This window comes from Balaenoptera acutorostrata, chromosome 16 (genome assembly GCF_949987535.1).
Source record: "Balaenoptera acutorostrata chromosome 16, mBalAcu1.1, whole genome shotgun sequence".
Classification (NCBI taxonomy): domain Eukaryota; kingdom Metazoa; phylum Chordata; class Mammalia; order Artiodactyla; family Balaenopteridae; genus Balaenoptera; species Balaenoptera acutorostrata.
Window position 1 is genome coordinate 36,317,060 of NC_080079.1, and position 24,478 is coordinate 36,341,537.

Sequence of the window (24,478 nt, forward strand, 5' to 3'; positions counted from 1 at the left end):
CTACCACAAACAAAAAATATCTTAACCATTAAACATACTAGTCAGGGCAGAACTTAAAAGTTCCCATAATTTACTGGGGTTTAAAAAAATGTAAGTGCTATCTCCTCCGTCTCTAGGTTAGCTGAGTTCTGAACATATTCAAACTGATGTTTTAAACTTACCTTAAATATAACAAAACCACATCTAACACACATCTCGGCCTTGTACTTGGGACCAACTATCATGGAGTAGCTGAGAAACAATAAGAGGAACCAGTTTCTTCTCTCCCAAGCTAGTTTTTTTTTTTTTTTTAAAGTGTCTAAGTAACTGTTAAATTTGAATAACATAATGATAAAGAACTAAATATACACGTAGGTAAATATAAAAGCAATTTACGTTTTCGCCTCTTAGTCGCCATCTTGTCATGTAGATGAACTCCATAGTATGATCCTTCCCCATAATTTCACCATTGCACAGCACATCCAACTTTAAAAAGAACAGTTACAGATCCATTAACATAAATAATTCTCAATTCATAAGTGTTTTACACTTTTTTTTCCAAATTTCAAAAAAGATTCAAATACTTATATCAAAATAGAAGTAGTGTCCATTATTTGAAAAGAACACTGGATCCTTCTATTAAAAGCACTGCCTCATCTCATAGATATTAACAATTCAGATATAATTAACATGAATCACTGTCTGTCTTGTCCCACATACCTCTATCTCAAGTTCATCACCTAATTTTGAAACGTAATGTGAACTTTCTTAGTCTATGTCTCTGTGCAGCCTTTGAGATTTAGACATATTTCTGTGATTTCTTACTGAATGAGAAGAAATTGTGGAAACCTTATAATTCCTCATGGCACATTTGGCTTATGAATTCATCTCTCATTTGAAGGAGCTGCTTTCCTCCTCTGCATCAGTTTATATTTGCAGCGGGTAAATGAATGGATATGGATACATGATTTTTGGGGTCTTCAAGGCATTCAAGCTGACAGAACAATTAGGACCAGGCCACAGGCCTGCGTCTCCCAAGGCTCTCCACCTCTCTGCTCTGCTTAGCTGGTAACCTGCATAATATTTACCATGCCATCTTCCCACCTTGTATGGAACTTCAAAAAAGGGTCATACTTATCAATGCTCACTTTTGCTCTAGAGTTTCAGCAACCAAACAACTCCTGCTCCCCCCAAGTCCTTAACAAGGCCACAGGAGCTGTGGCTATGATTTACAAATTCAACAAAGCATCATTAAACAAGCATTTATTATAGATCTCTATAAATAAAACATTTTGGTTCTCTAGAGATTAAAAGCAAACTGATAGGATTTAATTTAGAGTGTGGAAAGGGGGAAGAAGAATGGCTTTTAAATAATTCTTGTCTGGCTAGAGAGAGACTGGAGTTTTGAACTTTAAGTCTAAAATGAGTATAGTTCCAATTGTACTAGATAAATTATTAGCTAAATTATATTGATTTTTGGATGATTTATGGTGACTTAAATGGACCTCAGAATGTTTTTCAGACACCATTTTATTTTTAAAAGAACAAAGTAGATAGTTTTATTTTCTTTATCTTGCCTGTAAAATAAATTCATAAGCAAAGAGGTAAAGGGACTTACTTAGGATGCAATTCCCAACTAGGTACGCAGCTTCTATTATTGTCATTTGAAAACCAAACCATCCTGCCCCAGTTACCAGTGCTGTTACAGACACTTCAGCTGTTAGGTATTTCATTAAATCATCCCCTTACATGTGGGGCAGCAAAATAAGGGGGGAACAGTAAATATTACTAAAAATCATAGGGAAAGCTCTTTGCATTGGGATAGATAAGATGTCAGTGAATTCAGTTTCTCCCCCTTCCATCCTTTCTATAGAAAAGTCTATAGAGAAATGTATATAGTAAGTGCCAGCGGTAAGACTCTATGAGAGTAACAGTTCTCTCGGCTCTAACAACTTCCTGAAAACTAGAAAATAACTCAATGAGTCACACTTGAAAGTAAGGAAATAAAACTGCAGGTGGTATTTTGCAAGAAGAGAATAAAGAGCAAAACCAAATTATAAAAACAATTTCATTTTCTATTTCACTGTGTTTATATCTATAAATCTTTTTTTTCTTTTATCAAGTACATATGGCTTTAACATTCACAATTTTTTTCCTAATGTAAAAGTTACTATCTGTGGAAATTTTTTTATAGGACCAAACACATAAGAATTAATTCTTAATCCATAGATTAATTAGTCATCTGCAAGACATTTTAAAATAAGGTCAGGTTCAGAGGTTTCCTCAAAATACAGACTTAATACTTGTCAATGCCTATGTTCAAATCCTGTTTAATTTCTGCTGTGACTGTTCATATGAATACTATTGTATATAAGCCTGAAAAACTATTTTTCCTTTGATGTCTCTGTTTATACAGGAAGCTAGCCTCGATCTTTAGTTGTTTTAGATGCGACTAGTGGAACTCAAAGGGGAGGAAGAGGAAATTCATACAAGTTGCAAGACTGCCGTTTGGGCAGGTGAGAAATGGTAGCCGCATCTCCTTGTAAGGGATAGCCAGAGCTATAGGGTCATAAACATTCTCTAACACTGCACACATTACAAGCTGTACTGTGATCAACATCAGGGCAACTGACTTCTCCTGTAAGAAACTCGTAGACTACATGTATGCAGATGCAGTATGTTGGTTTTACTTAGGTCTAAGCAAATATCATTTTTGCATGTAATAGAACTAAATGAACATTACAAAATCCCTTTGATAAAAAGACAATGTTTTACATTCTGAAAAAGAAGTCTATAAAGAATTCATTAAAATGGATTGAAAGGTCTCAGATTGAAAAAAAAAAGACATACCATAAAGCATGCTGGCATTAAAAAAAAAAAAAGTATCCATTTAGCTGGGATATTTATTTCAAGAATACTTAATGTTATTTAAATATCTCCTCTAATTATAAAACGTTAAGTTTATTAGTATCATGTTTTAGTCAGGACGTTAAATTCAAAAACACAGATTAAACAAATAGAATATCACATTCCAAAAATTTTTAACATGAAAGTAACCAAAGTTTCCACAAAACTAATTTGTTAGAATTTTACTTCAGATTAGCATTATCAAAATGATCAAGATTAGATTATAAACTTACCTCATAAGAACTTGGAAGTTTTAGTTTTAAACTTAGAAATTTTTTAATAGTTCCCACAGTTACACGTGTAGAACACCGAATGAATTTCTTCATTAAACCCTAAAGGAAATAAAGATTACTAATGAAAATATTTTACCTCGCTTTTAATAACACTACAGGTGTCATTTCCACTATCATTTTGAGTATTTTCAAGATGTATTCTGAAAATGTTTCAATTTACAGCTCTTTAGTACTTGTGAGTAAAAATGTTCCTAATTCTTGGGTACTTAGATGATATTCTTTAAAAATATCATGTACCATCATGTGTACTAGGAAAATCTTTGCAAACATGCAATCTGCATTCCTCTAAACCTTTTGGTAAAGAATACATCATGAGTTTAATTGAAAATAAAGTCACAAAAAGCATATAAAATATTTTGTCACTTTTGAAAGAATTAGGCACATTAAAAAAAACTGTCAAACATAAAAAAATTTTTTTTTTTAAAGCAGTGATTTCAAATGGGGCTCTGAGGAGACTTTGGATTCAACAGAGAGAAGCCAGTTAGGCCACAAGATCCCCACCAACTAGAAGTCGTGTAGTATGAACTCTTGGTTGGGGAGAAATATGCCCAGTCAGTGTCTGATGGGCTGTGGCAGTACTTTACTGGAAAAACAATGTTGTATATGCCTTGATTTTTCACATTTCGTTAGCAGTACTAATTCATTCATTAAGCCTGAACGTCACTAAAATATAAGAACCAATCTAGAATGGACACCCAAAATGAGTCAAAATGAGGTTGTAGACATGATAAACATGAACCAATTTGTGAAACAAAACTATATTCCCAAACCTTAAAAGTTATCAATACTAAAAACAAAACAAAACCCAGCAATTGAATTTTTTAAAGGTATAAAGTGTTACTTCTACTTATGTTTAGGAAATTAGGTCAACAATTTGGAGATGTTCTTTAATTCACTAAGTCAAAAAGTAGAACTATCCAGTCAAAATATATTCCTAGCAAAATATATTTCCCAGCCAAGACCAAAAGAAACTAACCTACAAATGACACCTGATCACAATTCACATGGTAAAGTACCCATTAAAAGAAAACAGAAGTTAAAAGTCACATCTAAAGCAAGACGTGTATTCTACCCATTTCAAATGGGAAGACTGACATTCTAGTCAGCATGAAAACAAAGTGATAGATACACACATAGACGTTCTCTCTGTTATCTGCTCACATCATCTCAACCTCATCAAGGTTTCCTATCATTTTCTTGCTCTAAACAGCTAATAAATAATTGTTAGCATGTTTCATAGGTCCCAGTTAAGTCAGAGAATAACGTGAGGGTACTGGAAGACCCTTTAAGTGTATTCTTATCCGCGAGGAAGTCTAATGTTGAAAGAACCTGCAGAAATGACCTGGCGTCATTACTTACAACCTTCTTAAAATTATTAGTAAGTATAGAGATGTCAGAAGAGCAAAGATTTTAAAAAGTAGGCAAAAGCTTATTTCTGGAATTCATAATCCAATAAGGTTTGACATCGATCGCTAACAAAATTCCATCTTGGATTATTTAATATTTGATTTGTAAGTACTTTGGAAATATATGCATTCTCTCTATAAAAATGTAACTACACCAAATTAACCTTGTTGTTTCCTAGCTAGGTGCACTTGGGAACTGTTGTATAGCTCTCTGAAAAGTAGTTGACATATTTTAAGAGGAGTAATGACAATTAAGGGCGATCAGTAGATGATGATAAGGCAGGTGGGGAGAACCTTAAAGAGATGACCCTAAGAGCAGTGCTTCTTCCCTAACCATTTCATTTCATGACACACATAGGAAATGGAAACATTCGTACTACACGCAGAGGGGTTAAAAGGGAGACCCCTGGGGCAGTGGATGTATAGCCCAGACCCTGCTCTGCTGCCCTGAGGGGATCAACATTTCAGCACACCTGTACATTTGAAGAAGTAATACATGGAAAAGGTTTGGTTTGTGTTTCAAGAATGTTAACTTCCCCTTTCATGGAACAATCCCCTTGCCTTTTAACCTGTCCCTTCTAACTCAGGCCAGAAGAGGAACAGTTCCAAAAAGGCTCCTTTCTGCTTCTAAGGTGGTTACCCTAGAGGCTTTTTTTTTTTAAAGAGCTCCTGACTTTATTTATTTATTTATTTATTTGGCTGTTTTGGGTCTTTGTTTCTATGCGAGGGCTTTCTCTAGTTGTGGCAAGCGGGGGCCACTCTTCATCGCGGTGCGCGGGCCTTTTCACTGTCGTGGCCTCTCTTGTTGCGGGGCACAGGCTCCAGATGCACAGGCTCAGTAGTTGTGGCTCACGGGCCTAGTTGCTCCGCGGCATGTGGGATCTTCCCAGACCCGGGCTCGAACCCGTGTCACCTGCATTGGCAGGCAGATTCTCAACCACTGAGCCACCAGGGAAGCCCCCCTAGAGGCTTTTTTTTACTCTTTATCCCTTTGTTTTTAGAAGAGTTATAAAGACTAGATCTGAAGTCAGATAGTGGTCCATGTCACCAGTTAGACGGGCTTCCAGTTCTAGGATACACTTCAACAAATTCTAGTTCTTGTGATAATGATTATTGAATTTTTTGTTTTTGTTTTTAAGCCCAAACACCTTACAATGTTTTTTCTCTCGTCTTCAGAATGGTATGGTTAGTATCTCCACCAGCTAACACAATTGTCCAGCTTGACTTTTTTTGACTTCTAAAAAAATTGAAATATAATTCAAACACTACAGAAGTCACCATTTAAAGCACACAATTCAGCAGTTTTTAGTATATTCGTGAGGCTGTGCAACCATTACCACTATTTGGTTCCGGGTCATTTTCATCACCCCCAAAGAAACTCCATACCCACTAGGCGTCACTACTCATTCTTCCCTGTCCCCAGACCCTGACAACTGCTAATCTAACCTTCTCTGTGTATGGAACTGCCTATTCTGGACATCTCATATAAATGGAATCATACAATATGTGTTTGGCTTCTTTCACTTAGCATAATGTTTTCAAGGTTCATTCATGTTGTACATGTTGTAGCATGTATCAGTATTTAATTCAGTTTATAGCTGACTAATATTCCAATGGGTAGATTTATCACATTTTATCCATTCATAAGTTGATGGACATCTGGGCTGTTTTCACTGTTTGGCTATTACGAATAATGTTGTTATGAACATTCATGTACAAGATTTTGTGTGAACATATGTTTTCAATTCTCTTGAGCATGTATTCAGGAGTGGAAATGTTGGGTCATATGGTAACTCTGTTAAAACTTTTTGAGGAACTGCCAAACTGTTTTTCACAGCAGCTGCAGCACTTCACCTTCCCATCAGTAATGTATAAGGGTTCCAATTTCTCCACATTCTACCCAACATTTATTATTTTCCTTTTTTAAAAATTATAGCCATCCTAGTGGATGTGAAGTGGTACCTCATGGTGATTTTTATTTGCATAGCTCTAATGACTAATGATGTGTAGCATCTTTTAATGTGCTTATTGGCTATCAGACATTTCTCCAAGGAAAATATACAATTCAAATCCCTTGCCCACTTAAAAAAAAAAAAGATTATCTTTTTGTTGTTGACTTGTAAAAGCAGTTTATACATTCTGGATACAAAGGCTTATCATACATGTGATTTGCAAATACTTTCTCACATTGTGCAGGTTGTCTTTTCACTTTCTTGATAGTGTTCTTTGATGTACAAAAGTTTTTAATTTTGATACTCTACTCTAATTTAACTTTCTTTTGATGCTTGTCCTGATGGTGTCACTTCTAAGAATCCACTGCAAAATCCAAGGTCATGAAAACTTATCCGTGTTTTCTTCTAAGAGTTTTATAGTTTCAGCTGCTACATTTAGGTATTTGATCCGTTCCGAATTAATTTTTGTACATAGCATGAGGTAGGGATCCGAGTTCATTTTTTACATGTGGATATTCAGTTCTTCTAGCATCACTGGTTTAAAGATTATTCTTTCTCCTTGAATTAACTTGGCCCCGTGTCGAAAATAAACTCATCATAGATATATGGATTTCTGACTCTCAGTTCTGTTTCACTCATTTATATGCCTACGCTTATGCCAGTATCACACCGTCTTGATTACTAGAGCTTTGAAGCAGGTTTTGAAATTGTCCTTCAATGTTTTTGTTCTTCAGAGTGTTTTGACTATTCCAGGTCCCATAAAAGGCAGTTAGAATTGTGGTTAGAATTTTCATTGAATATGAAGAGCAATTTGGGTAGGACTGCCACCTTAGCAATATTAAGTAAGTCTTCTAATTCAGAAACATGGGATGCCCTCCCATTTATTGAGGCCTTCTTAAATTCTTTTGCTGTACTGTAATTTTCAGTACACAAATCTTACACCTTTTTTGGTTAAACATATTCCTCCTAAGTATTTTATTCCTTCTGATGCTACTGTAAAATGAAATCACTTTTTTAACTTTCATTTTTGGATTGTACATTTCCCATTTATTCCTAGTTCTTGTACCTTGCTAAGCTTGTTTTCTAGCTAACATACTTTTTCTGTGGACTCCTAAGGATTTTCTATATACAAGACCATACCATGTGCAAACAGAAATAGTTTTACTTCTTTTCTAGTCTGGATGATTTTAGTTTCTTTTTCTTGTCTTATTACTCTAGCTAGAAACTCTAGCACAATATTGAATAGAATTGGTGAAAGCAGACATCCTTGTCTTATTCCTGATCGAAGGGGAAAAGCTTTCAACATTAACTATGATGATAGCTGTGGGATTTTTGTAGATACCTTTTTCAGGTTGAGGCAGTTCCCTTCTAGTCATAATCTGTTGAGTGTTTTTACCAAGGAAGAGTACTGGATTTTGTCAAATGCTTTCTCTTCATCTACTGAAATGATTATGTAGTTTTCACACCTTTATTCTAGTAACATGGTATATCACCATTGAACCAACCTTGGTCATGATGTACAATCCTTTTCATATGTTGCTGGATTCAGTTGGCTAGTATTTTGTTGATTTTTGCATCTGTATTCATGAAGAAAACTGGTCATAATTTTCCTTTCTTCTAAAGTTTTTTTTGCAATTTTAATTGTGGTAAAAAACACAGAACACAAAACTTGTATACTTGAGCAGTGTTGTGTATACTGACACTGTTGTGAAACAGATCTTTAGAATTTTTTCACTGGGACAAACTGAAAACCTTACACTAACAACTCCTTTTTCCCCCTCCTCCCAGCCCCAGTAAAAAGCATAATACTGTCTGTTTTTATGTATTTGAATAGATACCTCAGGTGGAATCACATAGTATCTGTCTTTTTGTGATTGGCTTATTTCACTTAGCGTAATGTCCTCAAGTTCATCCATGTTGTAGGACATGACAGGATTTCCTTCCTTTTAAAGGCTGAATAATTAAAGGCTGTATCCACTATATACACCACATTTTGTTATCTGTTGATGGATATGTGGAATGCTTCCACCTCCTTGGCTATTGTGAATAGTGCATCTATGAACATGGGTGTCCAGACTCTGCTTTAAATTCTTTTGCATATATACCCAGAAATGAGATTGTTGGATCATAAGGTAATTCTGTTTAATCTTTGAAGGAATCACCACATTGTTTTCCATAGGGGTTGCACAATTTACAATTTCACCAGTAGTGCACAAAGGTTCCCATGTCTCTATGTCCTTACTGACCCTTGCTATTTTCTGTTTTGTTTTTGATAGTAGCCATCCTAAAGGGTGATATATTATTGTGGTTTTGGTTTTCATTTCTCTGATAATCAGTGATGTTGATTGAGCATCTTTTCATATGCCTGTTGGCCATTTGTATATCACCTTTGGAGAAATGTCTATTTAACCCCTTTGCCCAATTCTTTTTTTTTTTTTTTTTAATTTAATTTATTTATTTATTTTATTTATGGCTGTGTTGGGTCTTCGTTTCTGTGTGAGGGCTTTCTCCAGTTGTGGCAAGTGGGGGCCACTCCTCATTGCGGTGCGCAGGCCTCTCACCGTCGCGGCCTCTCTTGTTGTGGAGCACAGGCTCCAAACGCGCAGACTCAGTAATTGTGGCTCACGGGCCTAGCTGCTCCGCGGCATGTGGGATCATCCCAGACCAGGGCTCGAACCCGCGTCCCCTGCATTGGCAGGCAGACTCCCAACCACTGCGCCACCAGGGAAGCCCTTTTGCGCAATTCTTAATTGGATTATTTATTTTTGTTGTTGAGTTTCAGAGTTCTTTATATATTCTGGATATTAACCCCTAAAGTTATGCAAATGCTGGAGAGGGTGTGGATAAAAGGGAACCCTCTTGCACTGTTGGGGGGAATGTAAATTGATACAGCCACTATGGAGAACAGTATGGAGGTTCCTTAAAAAACTAAAAATAGAATTACCATATGACCCAGGAATACCACTATTGGGCATACACCCAGAGAAAACCATAATTCAAAAAGACACATGCACCCCAATGTTCACTGCAGCACTATTTACAATAGCCAGGTCATGGAAGCAACCTAAATGCCCATCGACAGACGAATGGATAAAGAAGATGTGGTACATACACACAATGGAATATTACTCAGCCATAAAAAGGAATGAAATTGGGTCATTTGTAGAGACGTGGAGGGACCTAGAGACTGTCATACAGAGTGAAGTAACTCAGAAAGAGAAAAACAAATACCGTATATTAACACATATATGTGGAGTCTAGAAAAATGGTACAGCTGAACTGGTTTGCAAGGCAGAAATAGAGACACAGATGTAGAGAATAAACATATGGACACCAAGGGGGGGAAGTGGCGGGGGGGTTGTTGTTGGTGGTGGGATGAATTGGGAGACTGGGACTGACATGTATACACTAATATGTATAAACTAGATAACTAATAAGAACCTGCTGTATAAAAAAAATAAAATTAAAAAAAGGAAGTCTAAAGAAAACAAAACAAAAAAACCCCTAAAGTTATGATTTGCAAATATTTTCTCCCATTTTGTAGGTTGTCTTTTCACTCTCTTGATTGTGTCTTTTGATGCACAGAAGTTGTGATGTCTTTGGTTTTGGTATCAGGGTAATAATTGGCCTATAGAATGAGTTGGGAAGTGTTCCTCTTCTATCTTTTGGAAGAGTTTATGAAAGACTGGTGTTAATTCTTAAACATTTGGGATTTGCTTTGCGGGAACATTTTTCTTTTTAAATTACTAATTTCATCTCTTTGCTTGTTATAGGTCTTCAGATTTTAATATTTCTTCCTGAGTCAGTTTTGGTAGTTTGTGTTTTTCTAGGAATTTTCCATTTCATCTAGGTTATCTAATTTGTTGGCATACTATTTTTCATAGCATTCTCTTATAATCCTTTCTATTTCTGTAAGGTTGCTAGTAATATCCCTTCTTTCATTCCTCATTTTAGTAAGTTGAGTCCTCTTTCTTTCTTTGTCTAGTAAAAGATTTGCCAATTTTCATCTTCTCAAAGAACAAATATTTGGTTTCATTAACTTTCTTTGCTGCTTTTCTATTCTCTTTCATTTTTCCCCAATCAAATCTTTTAATTAATTGCTTTCTTCTGCTTCCTTTTAGTTTTTCCTTTTTCTAGTTTAAGATAGAAGACTAGGTTATTAATCTGAGATCTTCCTTCTGTTTTAATGTAGGTGTTCATAAGTATAAATTTCCCTCTAAACACTGCTTTCGCCACATCCCATTAGTTTTTGCATGTTGTGCTTTCATTTTCATTCATCTCAAAGTATTTTCTAATTTCCCTTGTGATTTCTTCTTTCACACATTGTTTATTTAGGAATCTGTTGCTTAATTTCCACATACTTGTGAATTTTGACAAATTTCCTCCTGTTATTGATTTCTAATTTCATTCCATTGTGGTTGGACAATATACTTTGTATGATTTCAATCCTTTTAAGTTTATTGAAACTTCTTCTGTAGCCTAACATAAGGTCTATCCTGAAGAATGTTCTATATGAGCTTGAAAAGAATGTGTATCCTGCTGTTGTTGGGTACAGCAGTCTAGAGATGTCTATTAGGTCTAGTTAATTTTGGTGCTGTTCAAATCTTTATTTCCTTATTGACCTTTTTTTTCTAGTTGTTCTATCCATTATTAAAAGTGTGGTATTGAAGTCCATTATTGAAAGTGGTATTATTGTTGAATTGTCTATTTTTCCCTTCAATTCTGTCAGTTTTTGCTTCATATATTTTGGGGCTCTGTTGTTAGGTGCATTTATAACTGTTATATTTCTTTGATGGATTAACACTTTTATCATTATAAAATGTCCATCTTTGTTTCTGATAATTTTTGTCTGAAAGTCTATTGCCATTCCTGCTCTTTTGGTTACTGTTTGCATGGTATTTTTCCATTCCCCTACTTTCAACCCATTTGTGTCTATCAATCTAAGCTATGTCTCTTGCAGACAACATAGAGTTGTATCATGTATTTTTAATGCAGTCTGCCAATACTTGCCTTTAACTGGAGAGTTTAATCCATTTCAAGATAATCACTGTTAGGGTAGGATTTATATCTGCCATTTAAAAAATTTGTTTTCTGTTGTATCTTAGGTCTTTTTGTTCCTCTGTTTCTCAATTACTGTTTTATCTTGTGTTGAAATGATATACTACAAAATGCCTCTTTAACTGCCTTGTCATTTCTTTTACTATGTATTTTCAAGTGACTTTCTTTGTGATTTCCCTGAAGATTACAACTGACATCTAAATTTATAACAGTCTACTTTGGAATAATACTATCTTAATTTCAATAGCATAGAAAAATTTGCTCCTATGTAGCTGCTTCCCACCCCCCAGCCCCCTGCTGTTACTGTCTCAAATTACATCTTTATACTTAGTGTGCCCATTAACATAAATTTAGAGTTACTGCTTTATGCAGTCATCTTTTAAATCAGATAGGAGAAAAAAAGTTTACACACAAAACATACTTTAGTCTTTTATATTTACCTGTACAGTTACCTTTACTAGCGGTCTCTATTTATTAATGTGGATTTGAGTACTGTCTAAGTGTCCTTTTGTTTAAGCCTGAAGGACGCCCTTCATTATTTGCAGAGAAGGTCTGGTAGTGACACAGTCTCTTAGTTTTTGTTTACCTGGCAGTATTTTAAATTCTCCTTCCTTTTAGAAGGATATAAATTTTTGATGGACATAGAATCCTTGGTTGACAGGTTTTTTTCTTTCAGCACTTTGCATATGTCATCCTACTGCCTTCTGGCCTTTATAGCTTCTGATGAGAAATCAGCTACTAACCTTATTGAACATCCCTTGTAACTGATGAGTCACTTCTTTATTGTTGCTTTCAAGATTTTCTGTCTTTTAACAGTTTGATTATGATGGGTCTAGCTATGAATTTCTTTGAGTTTATCATATCTGGAGTTTGTTGAGCTTCTAGGATGTTTAATGTTTTTCATCAAATTTGGGAAGTTTTGGGCCAAAAACTTCAAATATACTTTGTCCTTTTATCTTCTTCTTCTTTGGGGACTTCCATTATGTGTATGTTGGTAAGTCTGATGCTATCCTACAGGTCTCCGAGTATCCGCTCATTTTTCTTCATTACTTTTCTTTCTATTCCTCAAACTGAGTAATCTCAATCTATCTTCAAGTTTTGGGGTTCATTTCCTATGACTCAAATCTGCCACTGAACCTCTTCAGTTAATTTTTCATTTCAGTTATTGCACTTTTCAACTCCAGAACATTTTAAAAAATAATTTCTATCTTTTAATTAACATTCTCTAGTTGGTGAGATTGTTCTTGTACTTTCATGTAGATGTTTAGGTATAATTTCTTTTAGTTCTTTGTACATTAAAAAAAATTTTTTTATTGGAGTATAGTTGATTTACAGTGTTGTTAGTTTCAGCTGTACATCAAAGTGAATCAGTTATACATATACAAATACCCATTCTTTGAGCTATACAGTAGGTTCTTATTAGCTATCTATTTTATATATATTAGTGTGTATTTGTTAATCCTAATTTCCTAATTTATCTGCTCCCCCTCCCTTCACCTTTGGTAACCAAAAGTTTTTTACATCTGTGACTCTATTTCTGTTTTGTAAATAAGTTCATTTGTACCATTTTTTTAGATTCCACATGTAAGTGATATCATATGATATCTGTCTTTCTCTGGCTTAGTTCACTTAGCATGATAATCTCTAGGTCCATCCGTGTTGCTGCAAATGGCATTATTTTGTGCTTTTTTTATGGCTGAGTAATATTCCATTGTATATACGTACCACATCTTCTTTATCCATTCCTCTGCTGATGGACATTTAATTTGCTTTGATGTCTTGGCTATTGTAAATAGGGCTGTGATGAACAATAGGGTGCATGTATCTTTTCAAATTACAGTACTCTCCAGATATATGTACCAATTTACATCCCCACCAACAGTGCAAGAGCGTTCCCTTTTCTCCACACCCTCTCTAGCATTTATTGTTTGTAGATTCTTTGATGATGGCCATTCTGACTGGTGTGAGGTGATACCTCATTGTAGTTTTGATTTGCATTTCTCTAATAATTAGTGATGTTGAGCATCTTTTCAGGTGCTTTTTGGCCATCTGTATGTCTTTTTTGGAGAAATGTCTATTTAGATCTTCCACCCATTTTTTGATTGAGTCATTTTTTTTTTTTGATATTGAGCTGCATGAGCCGTTTGTGTATCTTGGAGATTAATCCATTGTCAGTTGCTTCAGTTGCAAATATTTTCTCCCATTCTGTGGGTTGTCTTTTCGTTTTGTTTATGGTTTCCTCTGCTGTGCAAAAGCTTTGAAGTTTAATTAGGTCCCATTTGTTTATTTTTGTTTTTATTTTCATTACTCTAGGAGGTGAATCAAAAAAGATATTGCTGTGATTTATGTCAGAGTGTTCTGCCTATGTTTTCCTCCAAGAGTTTTATAGTATTTGGCCTTACATTTAGGTCTTTAATCCATTTTGAGTTTATTTTTGTGTATGGTGTTAGGGAGTGTTCTAATTTCATTTTTTAACATGTAGCTTTCCAGTTTTCCCAGTACCACTTATTGACGAGACTGTCTTTTCTCCATTGTATATCTTGCCTCCTTTGTCACAGATTAGTTGACCCTAGGTATGTGGGTTTATCTCTGGACTTCTATCCTGTTCTGTTGATCTATATTTCTGTTTTTGTGCCAGTACCATACTGTTTTGATTACTGTAGTCTTTGCACATATTTTAAATGGATGATTTTTAAATGTATATTTAGTCAAGTTCAGTGTCTGGGCATCTTCAGGGACATTTTCTATTGACCGCTTCTTTTCCTATATATGGGCTATACTTTCTTGTTTCTATCTGTCTCATAATATTTTGTTGAAAACTGAACATTTTAAATAATGTGGTAACACTGGAAATCAAATTCCTGCCTGCTCCTCAGGGATTGCTGTTGTGGCTTTTTCTTGTTTTTCATTGTTTAACAACTTTCTTAAACTAATTCTGTAAAGCCTGTATTCTTTACAGTATGTGGCCACTGAAGTTTCTACCTAGTGGTCAGCTAACAACTGAACAGAGATTTCCTTATACACCTGGACCCAGTTAAGTCTCCTGGTCTTTGCTGAGGGACTCTATATGAGTTTTGGGGCACACCTCCAACACTCAACCAGGTTGTTGACAACTCTGCCTAAGTCTTCACTTCCTGCTTGTGCAGAGCCTCAAGGTCAGCCAAAGGTGACAGTTTAGGGCCTACTAGTTGACTCTGAAAGTTTTTGCCAGTTTTTTCACTGCTCTTATGGAGGAGCAGATTTTTGGCAGTCCTTACCCTACTATTTTCATTACCTTCTTGCTCTTGACTTTTGAACTGAAGTAGGTATACTGTATAAACAATACATGCAACTACTACACCACCACATTTGAGAATCTCATCCTACTGCAGAGGAATGAGATGGTTGAGAAGGCTATAAAGGAATGCAGGCATAACTTCTCTGTCTTTAAGCAGTATATAATCCAGTTTCAAGGATAAAACACACACCAAAAAAGAGAAAAGACAATATCAGTGCCTGGTACCTTTAGGAACAAAATAAATGCTGATTTAATAAATAAATGCAAGTCTTACAGAATTTCAGAAGGGATTCACTAAGGTGGAAAAAACGTCACAAAAAATAGAGGTCTCTTGGGTCTTGACAGAAGTCTAGGACAATGGTGAGAAGAGGGAAGAACATGCCAAAAAGGAAGGATTATTCAAAGCTTTAGAGGGTTTTAAATATTCTTAATACAAGCCTTTATATATTCTGGATGCAAATCCTTTGTCAAATATGGGTGCCAACTTTTATGTTGGTATTCACAAATAAATGACAATAATCATGTGTCTTGAGAGACAGATTCACTGATGGGAATAACGGGAGATAAACTCATCAAGATAGGGGTTAGTGAAAGAGCTTGAATGCTAACACAAGGAGTTAATACTTGATTCTAGAATGTGGCAAACTATGGCCATGGCCCTCAAGCCAAATCTGGCTATCTGTTTTCGTAAGTAAAGTTTAATTGGAACACAGCCAAGCGAGTTTGTTCACTATTGTCTATGGGTGCTTTAGTGCTAAAATAAGCAAGCTGAGTAGTTGCAACAAAGCCCACATGGCCCACAGAGCCCAAAGTACTTACTACTTGACCCTGATAGTGGCCATGAGTGCTTGCACACACTCAGGCTGAAGCCTCAGCCCTGGATAATAAAAGAAATTAAGGATACAGGAAACAGTTCAGACTACTTTCAAAAATCTAGATATAAGGTGAGCAGCAGTGGACTGAGGGGAATTTTGCAGGACTTATGACTGGTTGAAGGGTAGAAGGTCAAAAACGTCCAAGATTTTGAATTTCTATGATTGGTTGAAAGATAGTAGTGAACCAAATGTAAAATAGATAGCTAGTGGGAAGCAGCTGCATAGCACAGGGAGATCAGCTTGGTGCTTTGTGACCACCTAGAGGGGTGGGATAGGGAGGGGATATGGGGATATACGTATACGCATAGTTGATTCACTTTGTTATACAGCAGAAACTAACACACCACTGTAAAGCAATTATACTCCAATAAAGGTGTTAAATAAAAATAAATAAATAAATAAATAAATAAAACTTTAAAAAGAAAAAAAAAGATGGTAGTTATAATTGAAACAGCATGTTTGGAGTAAAGTTAGGTGGAAGTACAGGATAACGTATTTGTCTTTAAACATGTTAAGTTTTATGTATTAGTGAAACTCCCAACTAGGATACTGAAAGTAGTTAGAGATATAATACTTCAACTTGGGAGTGATGGCAGGTTTGGAAAGGGGGATTTAAAAGTTCTTTGAATAGCTGAAAACACAAAAAATAGAAGTGACCTCCTAGGATGACTGTAGAGAAAGAATAATTGAGTGGAGGACTAGGTATTAGCTATACTCACATATATAAAGCAGAAGACAGGAAGAAGTAGTCAGTGGAGACAGTATAGGAGTGGCCAGAGAGAAAAGGTGAGAATTGGGGTAGCACAGTATATGTCATGTAGGCTGTAAAAGTTGTTTTAAGAATGAAGGCACAAGGATGGAGAAAAGTCTATAAAGGAAAGAGTGAAAAGATAAAAAGTCAACTGGAATGGCAAAGCATCCACGATGCCAAAAAGAATATCAAGGCAAGGGGTAGTTAATTTTTCAGATGAATTTCTAAAATGCAATGTTTTATAACTTTCATGATAGAAATCCTGCAGAGAAGTAGACGTCACATTTATTTATGAAGAGATATTCCACCTTTCTATTGACTTAATTTTCACTACAAGATAATAACTCATGTACTAGAGAGCTAAAGGATGATCATAATCTCTATTAAGAAAAACATCCACAAAAGAGGATTACAGAAATGACTGGGAATAAGAGAGAAATGTAAAGTTATTAAAAATTGATGAAAAGACTGACAAAAAGGAAAGGGTGCTGCACCAGGGCATAAAAGCCAATAGAGAAGCCTGGAAGGATAAATAGGTACAGTGGCCACTTCTCTAAATACTGTTGTACCCTATTACATGCCTTGTCCAACCAACTTCTCTTAACTAAATCAATTATCTTATTGTATTATAACTGTTTGTATGTGTAAGACCCAACCAAAAGTCCTTGAGTGAAAATACTTATTATTTACATCTTCACTGACTAATATCCACATAGTGGATAAACATTCATTGAATCACTATGCTAACACATATTTCTTTTTGCAAGATGCTGGGAAAACTTAATCAGAGTTGAAAAATTTTGTTTTTAACTTCCTAACAGGAAAATTTCATTAAATGTATTAGTAAAAAATTCAACTCATTGGCCTACAGATCACACAGAGGAAGTAAAGGAAAAGTTCACAGGTACTTTATGACATCCATCAAAACCAATTATGTTGTTCATAAAATGTATTAGCCATGACATGGATAGTTTTTTTGAATTGCAAATAAAAATAGAGAAACAAAACAGAAAATCAGAAGAGGATGAATAAAAGGTTGAAGATGCTTCCCAACATGAAATGATCTGAGTCTGAGTTGGTGACTACACTTAAAAAGGGAAAAACAGTGTATATGAACTCCCAACAAAGGTATAAAAGGAGGTTGAAAGAGAAATACAGGCGTGATTCTCCTCATTGGCCACTAGGTGGTGGCAGTGACCCAGGACGGTTCAGTTGTGAGGTTTAGAAATCAGGAGCCTGAAGTAAGCAACTGCTTGGCTATTTGCAGGTAAGAGACTGTCGGAGAATGACATTCTATTTGTTTATGTTAATAAAACTTTGAAAGCAAACATTCTGAAACAGTAGGAAAATTCATCAACAAGTTATGAAAGGTTTACTATAAAATGATTATGAAAAAAACAACTGTACTTGTCCACTCACCTTTACTACATTGTCCCCTGATTGTCCATTATTTCGTAAACAATCTAGACATATAGCAATTTGTGGGTCACTTCTGTGATAGTCTTTATCATCTTGATTTTCATCACCTTCTTCATCTACTTTAGGTTTGTCAACTTTTGAAGTATCATCTGTATAATTTAAATAAAGCTAAGTTAACTCAGTTGATTTTATAGTTAAGCAACAATATACTAACCATGAAAACAAAAATAAACTTTAAAAAACATTTCTTAACAGTTTTTGATGAAGAATAACTGAAACTTTTAGTACCTTTAAATGTCCCAACCACTCAACAATGGAAATATTTTTAAAAAACCATCAGTGACTTATGAACATAGCTTACGACTTCTAGGCTCACTGGGACATCCAAATGAAAGATTCAGGACTAGCTATATTTGGTCACAAAAATGACTGCCATTAGTGATGAGACCACTTACAAATTGATAAGATATAAAAATACTTCCAAATTCTATATATATTCAAAATTTAAAACCAAGTACTCTTTTCAAACTAAAATATTCTCTAAGTTCTCAAAATTTCAAATTATTAGATATTCATAAAATTAGCTAGTGAAATAAGTAGAATGAATTAGCTTTTTTTTTTTAACATGTATGTAACTGTGACATTAAAACACCATCAAAGAAATCTGAGTAGCATATTATAAACAAATGTATTTAACCTATGAAATACCAGAAGGCTACATATAATGCAACTATATATGTTGATTCATTCATTTACTGAGTGCCTTTAACTCTGTTAAGACTAAGCCTGAGGAAACAATATTGAAGCTGTAGTGTTACCATCCTCACCCTCATCGTGTCAGAGTATTTAGAAGGAGGTACAGGCAAGTAAAGAAAACAGACGGAGAAGTCGATAAGGACTTTGATATAAGAGGTAAGATAGACCAGGTGGGCACATATAACAGAGTTAATAAACCCAAACTCTGGGGTGAAGCAGAGATTCAGGGGAGATTTCCAGATAAAATGTCTGTAAGCTGAAACTTGAAAGAATTAGTCAGCCAAGCATTACAGTATAGAAAATCCCAGGGAAAAAAAAGACCACTTAGCTCCTCTTTAATGACTGTAGTAAAAGCATTACAGATGTATCATACAGGGCAGGTGGGTTCTCTCTTCTGCCTTTTTATATAGAACCCACATAGACAGGAGCTGCCTTCTATGAACCAAGATCCAGCTCCAAGAAAAGGTCCAAATTCTTCACCCAAACTAAAGACCAAATATGATAAAATACTTTAAAAAGGCAGAAATATGGGAAAAGGGAGATAAACACAAAGTAGGCTACAGTCCTTCGCTAGTTCATCTGTAAGACACACAGTCATGGACTAACCCGACCACATAGCTTCTGATGACAAGCCCTGGCTCCTGTCCTCTTGAAAAAGTAGTCAAAAACTGGAATAGTCAGTCAATTTTTACCTATATTTTTAGTATAGAACTACTGTCTAAATTGCAATTTACACTTGGGTAAAACAAGCCTTTAGTTAAGTCGTTTTTTGCCAGGCTTGGCTTCTTTGCCCATTTCGGTGTTTTGATTATAGATTAAAAATAATCCCTTGCTACCTTACTCCAATCATTCAAAACTATTCTCAAACCTCCCCTGCTATAGGAAGCCAGCCCTGCACAGTTAAGTTGAACTAAAAAAACTCTGATCCCCATTTTACATATGAAGAGAGAAAGCCATTTTAATGATATGTAATTGACAATCCTGTGAATCTTAAGGAAAAACCAGGGATGGAAGACTGAGCTCACAAGTGAGCCTATAAAAACAGACATACATCCTTGAAAGATTTCAGTGGTATTTTTAGGCCATCTTGAAACAAACCTCATATTTAATGTCAATAGGAAAGGATACTACTTCCTTAGAATTTCAGGTACGTTGTACTTTTTTTTCTTTTGTGTGAATTATATACATACTAAAAACATTACTCTGCCCAGTAATGTTTGCCACTTTCCTTATTTATTAAAAATTACTGATTTCTGGGTCTCCTGGGACCCAAAAGGGAAATTTGGTCACTTAGCACAGGTGATGGGGAAAATTCCCATAAGTGCCTAGAAATATTTTTCAAATCTTAGGATATATAAATTTGCATCATCTGAGCTCTACCTATGAAAAGTTCATTCCAGATTATCAGAGCATAGCAAGATCCTCTGATCTGGCTCTCAGCTACATCCCAGTTCCCTCTCCTATTAAACATACAAAATAAAATAAAACAGCAAATGCCTCATTGTTTAGTTGCAGGCTATGGCTATTTCTTACTTCAGTCTCCTTTAGCTCTCCAGCTAATATTGCTATAATCAGCGGTCACTTTTCTGTTTTATCTCCTTTTTCTCTTCCCAATTTCCTCAATTTCCAATTATCTTCAACTGGACTGACTCCAGATTTACATGCATTTATATAAAAATCTCATGATTCTATATAAAAAGTTCATAATCAGAAAAAGGTTCAGAATATAAAGGGGAAAATGAATTATACCCCTTGTACAGGAGAAACTTGAGCTTGAAGAGAGAGATTAGTTCACCACAGCTACAAAAAGCTGACCCATTTGAGAGATTCCATCAGATATAGAAGTAAAAAAAAAATCACCTTGTCCATTTTCTTGAGGCTTGTTTTTCTTCCAAAATTCAGACTCACGCTCAAGTTCTTCTAATTTAAAAGAAAAAATTATAAAAGTAATAGAAACACAATCATGAAGTCTTTAACAGAAGTGGTGATTTCACAAAACACAAAACTCTGCAAGAACCCAAAGAGCAACTTACGTTCTCGTAGTCCAGGGACCAACTTAAATATAATTTCCTCTAATGTGTTATCCAACCTTCCAAAGAGGAAAAAAGAGAATATACAAACAATGAAGACATCAAAATCCAATAGGTAAACCATTTAAGATCTGCATCTCACATATACTACAAAATATAGAACATACACAGTTTTGGCACAAGTACCACACCCAACTGCTCTGCGAGTGGAGCACACCTATTTCCAGCCTGTTCCGGTGGAACACAGATTACAAAAATGGTCCCGCCCCCAGCTCTCTCTACAATCTTGCCCCTCTGAACAGGACTTTGATAAAGGGATGGAGTCTATTTCTCCACTCTGAGAATATGGGCCAGCCCTGAAACGTGCTCGGGCCAAAAGGATGTGGCACAAGTGACACTGCTTAGCTCTGAGCGCAAGCCTTATGAGGCTTATCACGTGCTTTGGTGTGTTTTCTTAGAATCCTGTCACCATTAGAACAAGTCTGGAGGACGTGACACTATGTCCAAGGAGCCAAGCTGCCCTGCTGAGGCCATCTCACACTAGGTCATGGACAGCCCAACCCAACAGGACAGAACCCAGGCTAGGATAAGCAGAGCAGCGACTGACCAGCCTCTGACTGCAGTCACCTGAGCGAGCCCAGCCAAGACCAGCAGACCCACCTGGATCTGTGAACCACACAGAACTGTGAGGAATAATAAATGCTTTTACTGTTGTGTTCAGCATGAAATTTAGGGGTGGTTTGTTATACAGCAATAGCTGATGCAGCCAGCTATTGCTTTCAAAATCTCTACCACAACTCTGGCTCTTTCCTATGAAAGAAATAATCTCCAGTCTTCTCTTCTGAGAAATTTAGACCATTTTTCCTAGATAAAAACCGTAAATATTTATCTCGACATTTTTCTCGTCTCCTTTTCCTGCTGTATCTGAGCATAACTATTCCTTTCCATGGCTGTCATTTCTTTATCTTGTCCTCCTGAAACACCCTTTCCACTCATCTCCGTCACCCTGCTCAGCTGCATTACTCTCCTCCAACTGAAAACACAGATACGTTTCTCACATCTACAAAACCCCCAAACCCTGGCTTAACCTATTGTCTTTTCAAGCTGTTAGCAGATACGCAACCTCTTCTTCCAACTGGAAAAACTATGAAATCACAGTTGACATTATTTCTGTCACATATTTTTGCTTCTTTTACTCGACTGAACTCCTCAAATCATCCATAACTTCCATAATGAGTAGATTTAAAATTTTTTTGAGAGCTAAAATTTTAAAAATCTTAATTACTTTTAAAGTCATTTTTCTCCTCATTGCTCTGCAGCAGTTTATCAGTGCTGCCTGACGCTGCCTCCTTGAAAATTTCCTTTCCTGGTTTTTCTTTTTTTCTATCAACTCCCTTTGTCCCCAAGATATTTTTCTTTTCCAACTACCTCTACATCTGAGTATTCTCCTTTGCTCTGCTCTCTGCACCCTTTGACCTTTTCTACAGGCTGCCTTCCTTGAAGATCTCACCCACTTTTGTGACTTCAAAACTAACATATAGGCAGATAACATATATACACACACACACACACATTGCATCTCTCTGCTGAGTCAAGTTCCATACTTCCAACAGATGCTGAATATCCCAAGCACCTCCTTTTGTTCATATATGTCAAGACTATCTTATCTATTCTCCTTCAACAAAATACTGAATACCTCTGTCTTACTTTTTAAAAATTAAATTTAGAAATGATACCATATCATTCCCAAATAGGCTCAAAATGCAAGCATTATTTTAACCTACCTGTCTCTCCTGCTTCACATATTTACTCACCAAGCCCCAGACAGCTGCTTCTCAATGTTTCTCCCACCCAGTCTTTCCACATTTCCCATCCTTCCATTCCCTCAATTACCACCCTATTTAGAGGACAGCATAGTGAGATTTCCCTTTACCTTGACATGCTCATGATGAATTTTCCTTAAGCACTAATTTGATCATTATTTGCCTGCTCAAGAACTAATTTCTTCCTACCACCTGGCTTCAAGTGTTTGTATAACTTGAGTCCAACCTACAAAGTGTAACTTGGTGCTGCTCTCCTGTCACTCTTCTCTAGCCAACTGACTTGCTCAGTTATCCCCAAGAATGCCTTGCCTTTTCCAATCTGTTTTCCTCCCTCATGCTCTTCATCCTGGCTCAAATACTCTTTTCCAGTTCCTACTCTCCAACCAAACTGATGTTACCTGATTCTTCAGGACTTACCTACTAACTCCTTCACAAAGTTTTCCCAGACTATTTAATAGTAGCAGTGTTGAAGAGAAGTATTATTTCTCTTCTTCTTAATATTTGTTTTATCAATGTAATACACATGTATAATTTACAAATCAAACTTCCCCGTAACCTTATATGAAAAATAACAACATTTTTATACCCCGCCCTCTCTGTTCCTGATTCTTACAACCCCAGGGGCAACTGCTTTCAAATCCAAGCTGTTTCGTCTAGTATTTACTTTCATATTTCTATATATATGATAGATAGATAGACAGATGATAGATTAAAAAACAAAGCCATTCTTTCTCTGCTGTCTAGGTTTTTCTGACCTCCTTCTGTGGGAGATAAAGGTTTAGCTCTCTGATATCATCCTGCCATGCCCCTTTCCCCCCAACATACGTTTTCCCAACTCTCATCTTCCTAATAGTCTTACTGCCATTTTAAAAATAATGAGTGTTTACGTGGTTAGGATTATCTAAATATTCACAGTGTACTCTGATTAAAGATATCCCCTCCTTCAACTTTTTTCTTTCCCTGGCATTAGTAATTGCTTTCTTTTCTTCATCTGCTACATACCCATTCCCAAATTCTCTGAAAGAATTTCTTCTTACTATGCACAAACGGTTCAGGAATCAACTAGTTCCATTCCTGTCCCCGTGGGACATCACTCCTCACCAACGTCATGTTCTCGCTGCCCTCGCCGTCCATTCAGGATTACCCCGCAGCAGCCATTACAGCCACAGCGTGCATGCACCTTTGACTCCCCTGTCCCTCCCTCACTTGCTCAAAATCATTTGGTGTGACCACACCACCAGTCCAATCCAGCTCTCCATCACCTTCTACCCATGGGCTGGAAAGCCCAACCACACCCCTTCAAATTCGTAACTACAGCCCAGGTGTGCCTTTCAGGTTGCCAGGACTCACACTACACTTCCCAGTCCATTTATTCTCTTACTTTCCTGGACAACACCCTTTCTTCTCTCGCCAACCCCTACACCTGCCTTTTCCGTCCTTACTCTTGGCTGATAAACATCTTCTCCTCAGTGAGACACAAACTTGCACAGACTCTGACCACCACATCTACCTATGGCATCTGCACCCATGTCTACTCTGCCCTCCTACCTGCTGCTACACATGACCTGTATGAAGCCAGTCTCTTCTATTAGATTTCACTCCCTCTCAACCACCCAAGAACACTGCTTCAGCAATGCCCCCTCTCCCCAACTCTCCTATTATTACCTTTTTGCTCTTTCCTGGATTAGGCCCTTCACACATGCCATTATTTCTCCCACATCACAACAAAATAGAAAAGCCTTCTTGACTGTACTTCTCTGAATGGCTACCATCCCATTTCTTTGCTCCCACTCCCATTTGTGGCAAAACTTGAAAAAGTTGTCTATACTCACTGTTTCTAATTCTTCTTCCTCCCTTTCTCTCTTGTAACAATCCAGTTAAGTTTTTGCCTCACAGCTCTACTGAAAGTGCTCTTGTCAAGGCTGATGACCTCCAAGTTGCTAAATCCAACT

General features: G+C 36.3%; 1 protein-coding gene across 5 annotated transcripts in view; it reads right to left on the minus strand.

The window, feature by feature from the left end:
* PCGF5 (polycomb group ring finger 5) overlaps positions 1-24,478 on the minus strand; it is a 115,876-nt gene that overhangs the window by 18,918 nt on the left and 72,480 nt on the right. For 4 of the 5 annotated variants that reach the window (XM_057530393.1, XM_057530394.1, XM_057530396.1 and 1 more), the window contains exons 4-8: positions 20,707-20,762; positions 20,534-20,593; positions 17,918-18,066; positions 3,120-3,218; positions 376-465 (exon numbers count right to left, since the gene is read on the minus strand). In XM_057530393.1, coding sequence (XP_057386376.1) covers positions 376-465; positions 3,120-3,218; positions 17,918-18,066; positions 20,534-20,593; positions 20,707-20,762 — 454 coding nt within the window. The remainder of the gene's footprint in view (positions 1-375; positions 466-3,119; positions 3,219-17,917; positions 18,067-20,533; positions 20,594-20,706; positions 20,763-24,478) is intronic. The other variant, XM_057530395.1, reaches the window with a different exon arrangement.